The sequence below is a fragment of the Carlito syrichta genome, unplaced genomic scaffold, assembly GCF_000164805.1.
Source record: "Carlito syrichta isolate Samal-C Ts95f unplaced genomic scaffold, Tarsius_syrichta-2.0.1 Scaffold307289, whole genome shotgun sequence".
Taxonomy (NCBI): Eukaryota; Metazoa; Chordata; class Mammalia; order Primates; family Tarsiidae; genus Carlito; species Carlito syrichta.
This window is the reverse complement of record NW_007251385.1, coordinates 45132-48975: the sequence shown is the minus strand read 5'-3', so window position 1 is coordinate 48975 and position 3844 is coordinate 45132. Positions and strand designations below refer to the sequence as shown.

At 38.4% G+C, this 3844-nt stretch overlaps 1 protein-coding gene across 2 annotated transcripts in view; it reads left to right on the top strand.

Annotated features, from left to right (window-relative positions):
• SNX6 (sorting nexin 6) overlaps nt 1-3844 on the top strand; it is a 52661-nt gene that overhangs the window by 8785 nt on the left and 40032 nt on the right. Inside the window, exons 3-4 of one of the 2 annotated variants that reach the window (XM_021715685.1) lie at nt 1113-1234; nt 3256-3389. In XM_021715685.1, coding sequence (XP_021571360.1) covers nt 3334-3389 — 56 coding nt within the window. In that variant the 5' untranslated portion in view covers nt 1113-1234; nt 3256-3333. The remainder of the gene's footprint in view (nt 1-1112; nt 1235-3255; nt 3390-3844) is intronic. The other variant, XM_008064319.2, reaches the window with a different exon arrangement.

The following is a 3844-nucleotide window of genomic DNA, read 5'->3' as shown; positions in this document are numbered from 1 at the left end:
TTTTTTTTTTTGAGTTGGAATCTCACTTTGTCACCCAGGCTGGAGGGCAGTGGCACGCTCCCGGCCACCGCAGCCTCAACCTGCTGGGCTCAGGCGATTCTTTCACCTTAGCCTTCCAAGTAGCTGGAACTATTGGCACACACCACCACACCTGGCTAATTTTTTTATTTGTTGTAGAGATGGGGTCTCACCAAGTTGCCCAGGCTGGTCTTATTATAGGCATGAGCCACTGCGCCTGGTCTGATGGTACTTTCTTACTGCTTTTAAATCTTCCATAGGCTAAACAGTTCTGAAAGATGAAGACCATGACTTATTTATCTTTATATTTAGTACTCATTGTTGTGCCTAGCACACAGTAAATACTCAGTGAATGTGTGCTGAACTATATACTTGATGCTTTCTGATTTTTCTATTGCTTTCCTTGCTGTAACCCTTTTCTTGTCGTCGTTCTTTTTTTTTGAGATGGAGTCTCACTCTTGCCCAGGCTGGAGTACAGTGGCATGTCCACGGCCACTTCAGCCTCTACCTGCTGGGCTCAGGTAATCTTTCCACCTCAGCCTTCCAAGTATCCTGGAACTATAGGCACATGCCATCACACCCAGCTAATTTTTTAAAATTTATTTTAGAGACGAGGTCTTGCCAAGTTGTCCAGACTGGTCTCTAACCTCTGGGCTCAGATAGTCCTCTCACTTTAGCCTCCCGAAGTGCTGGGATTACAGGCATGAGCCACTGTGCCTGGTTTCAGGACTCTTTTTAACATACCTTGCTGAGTTGTACGTATTAGAATCAGTATGTAGTCAGAGATTAGTGCACATATGAATTTAAAGACTCCAAGTTATTAATGTAGGAGTTTGCAGATTGGAAGTTTGAGAACCGCTGTTCTAATACTGAAAAATAGTGCTATGCTGTATTTCTTCTATGGTGTAAAGGACCTCAAGGATCGTAATTTTTGAAATAGTCAAGTTCTCTATTCTGAATTTGGGTGTTTTTGGTGCTCACCTCATTCAGGATAACTTTAGCTTTCCCAGACACTGTCTTTTTATTTTGGCAGTAGTACAGTGTTTCAAGAAATGAAATAGTCCCTTAAAATTAACGATTTGGTTCTGTTGTAGATCCCACCAGCACCACCAAGACCTGACTTTGATGCTTCAAGGGAAAAACTACAGAAACTTGGCGAAGGAGAAGGGTCGATGACAAAGGAAGAATTCACGAAGATGAAACAAGAACTAGAAGCGTAGGTGGTTTTTTTGTTGTTGCTTTTGCGAATATGCCTGTTTCAGTGCTTTTTTGGTGATTCTGATATCCTGTCATTTTAATTGTTTCACCATAGGGACCCTTTCTAGAAGATGTAGGTTTAAAGTCACACAACCAGTGTTAATGATCATGATCAGAGGCCTACAGGAAAATTATAGAATAATTGTCTCCATTGTAAAATTCATTAGATTAATGTTTTAAATAGACTCTGAAAATTGAAAACAGAGGATCCGAAAACTTACTAAAAAAACAGAAAATCTAGTCTGTCCCTTATCTAAGGGAAAAAAGAATATGGTTTTTAATTTTTAATTTTTTTTTTTTTTTTTTTTGAGTTGGAGTCTCACTCTGTCACCCAGACTGAAGTGCAGTGGTCGCTCCCGGCCACTGCAGCCTCGACCTGCTGGGCTCCGGCCATCCTTCCGCCTCAGCTTTCCAGGTAGCTGGAACTACAGGCCTGCACTACCACGCCCAGTTAGTTTTTGATTTATTGTAGAGATGAGGTCTCGCCAAGTTGCCCAGGCGGGTCTCGAACCCGCAGGCTCAGGCAATCCACTCACCTCAGCCTCCCAAAGGCGTGGGATTACAGGCTGAGCCACCGAGCCCGGCTAATATTTAATTTTTAAAAATAATTAATTTATTTTGTTTTATGGATTTTTTTGAGTTGATGTCTTACTCTGTCACAGGCTAGAGTGCAGTGGCATGATCACGGCTCCCCACAGCCTCAATCTCCTGGGCTCAGGTAATCTTTCCACTTCAGCTTCCTGAGTAGCTGAAATGACAGGTATGCACCACCATGCCCTGCTAGTTTTTTAATTTTTTTAGGAGACAAGGTCTAGCTATGTTGCCTAGGCTGGTCTTGAACTCTTGGGCTCAGGCAGTCCTCTTGCTTTGGCCTTTCAAAGCGCTAGTCTTACAGATAGGAGCCACTGCGTCTGGTCCGAATATGATTTTTTTAAAAGCAGAATATAAATTGTTACACTTTTTTCTACTTACAGAACCTTAGTCATTACCAACCTAGTTCTCTTTCTTCAACATGTGCATACTACCAAATTTCTCATAAAAGAATATACTGAGCAACTCGTTGTATATATTGTTTTCTTAAAATGCGTGTGTATGCAGTATGAATTATCACAGTTTTTTTTAAGGATTTAATACAGTTTTAGTGTATATGAAACTAATTATTATTTAATGAAAAACAATTTTTTACTAGTCTCTAGTTACTTTGCTCCTGTATTCTTTTCCTTTGTGCAGAATACACAGAATGGAGGAGGAATTAAATACAGATTGAATTCCTCTTATAAAAAATGCTTGGGAATGCATGTTTTGGATTTATTTTATTTATTTTTTATTTTAGAGTATTTGCATTATACTCTTAAAGTAATTTTGCTATACTTACCAGTTGAGCAACCCTAATCTGGAAATCTGAAGTGCTTCAATGAGCATTTCCTTTGAGCGTCATATTGGTGCTCACACATTTTAGATTTTGGAGCATTAATTTCACATTCACATTTTTGGATTAGGGATACTTAATCTATATTTCATTTTAAGCATATTTGCTGAAAATACAGAATTTTTCCCCTTTTATTAAACTTTTAAAGTAATTTTGTTATATATTGTTTCTCTGTATTTTGTGTTGTACAAGGAAATAATTTTTCTTGCATTATTATTACTTCCATCACTCTTTTTCTGGTCATTTGTTCCCTTCATGCGTTTCCTTTTCTCTTCTTCTACTTAGTTTCAGTTTTCAAACATATATTCATACTGCTACTAGACACCTCTTCAGAATGCCAAACTCTAAAAAGATAAATTAGCAAAGTAGGTCTTTTTTTTGTCAAAATTAAGAATTTTGTCAGTTCTGTGTACAAGCAGTAGTCTGATAGCAGACAGTTTTACACATTCAGTTTTTAAGACTAAAAACTGGAAATTAGCAGAACACATTGATATTGAAGAATCTATGGTTTTCCAGTGGCCCTGATCATGATTCTTTTGTGGTCTGGTTAGGGGTTGGATAACAGAGAACCTTGGGTTTATTCTACTGCTACCTCCATCCTCTGCATCCTTCTTTTTTGTCTTCACTGAATGACTACCCTCACAGAGATCAAACTTCTCCCAACATTGGTCCTGCTGGTTTGCTGGTATGTAAAACTTACCCTTCTTGCACGTAGTTGAAGCAAGAATATCAGGACTTTTCCTTGAATGTTCTGTATTTTTTTTCCAAACTGACGTGTATTACTGTGTGGTTGCTGGTATTCACTGATGGTGTTAAAATATTTTAAACATATTTCTTTAGTGTAATGGCAAAAATCAGTATCTTCATAGTGTGTTCTTGTGTGTTTGGATTATTAGGGTGAAAATAATGATTAACGTTGAAAATATTTCTGAGGTTTGGGTTTTGATTTTTTTTGGTACTAATTTAATTTAAACTAAATTAAAAAAAAACTACATTAAATGTAAACTAAAGTTTAAATGCATTAGTTATAGAAAGTGAATATTGGCTGGGCTTGGTGGCTCAGCCTGTAATCCCAGCGCTTTGGGAGACTGAGGTGAGTGGATTGCCTGAGCCCGCGGGTTCGAGACCTGCCTGGGCAAC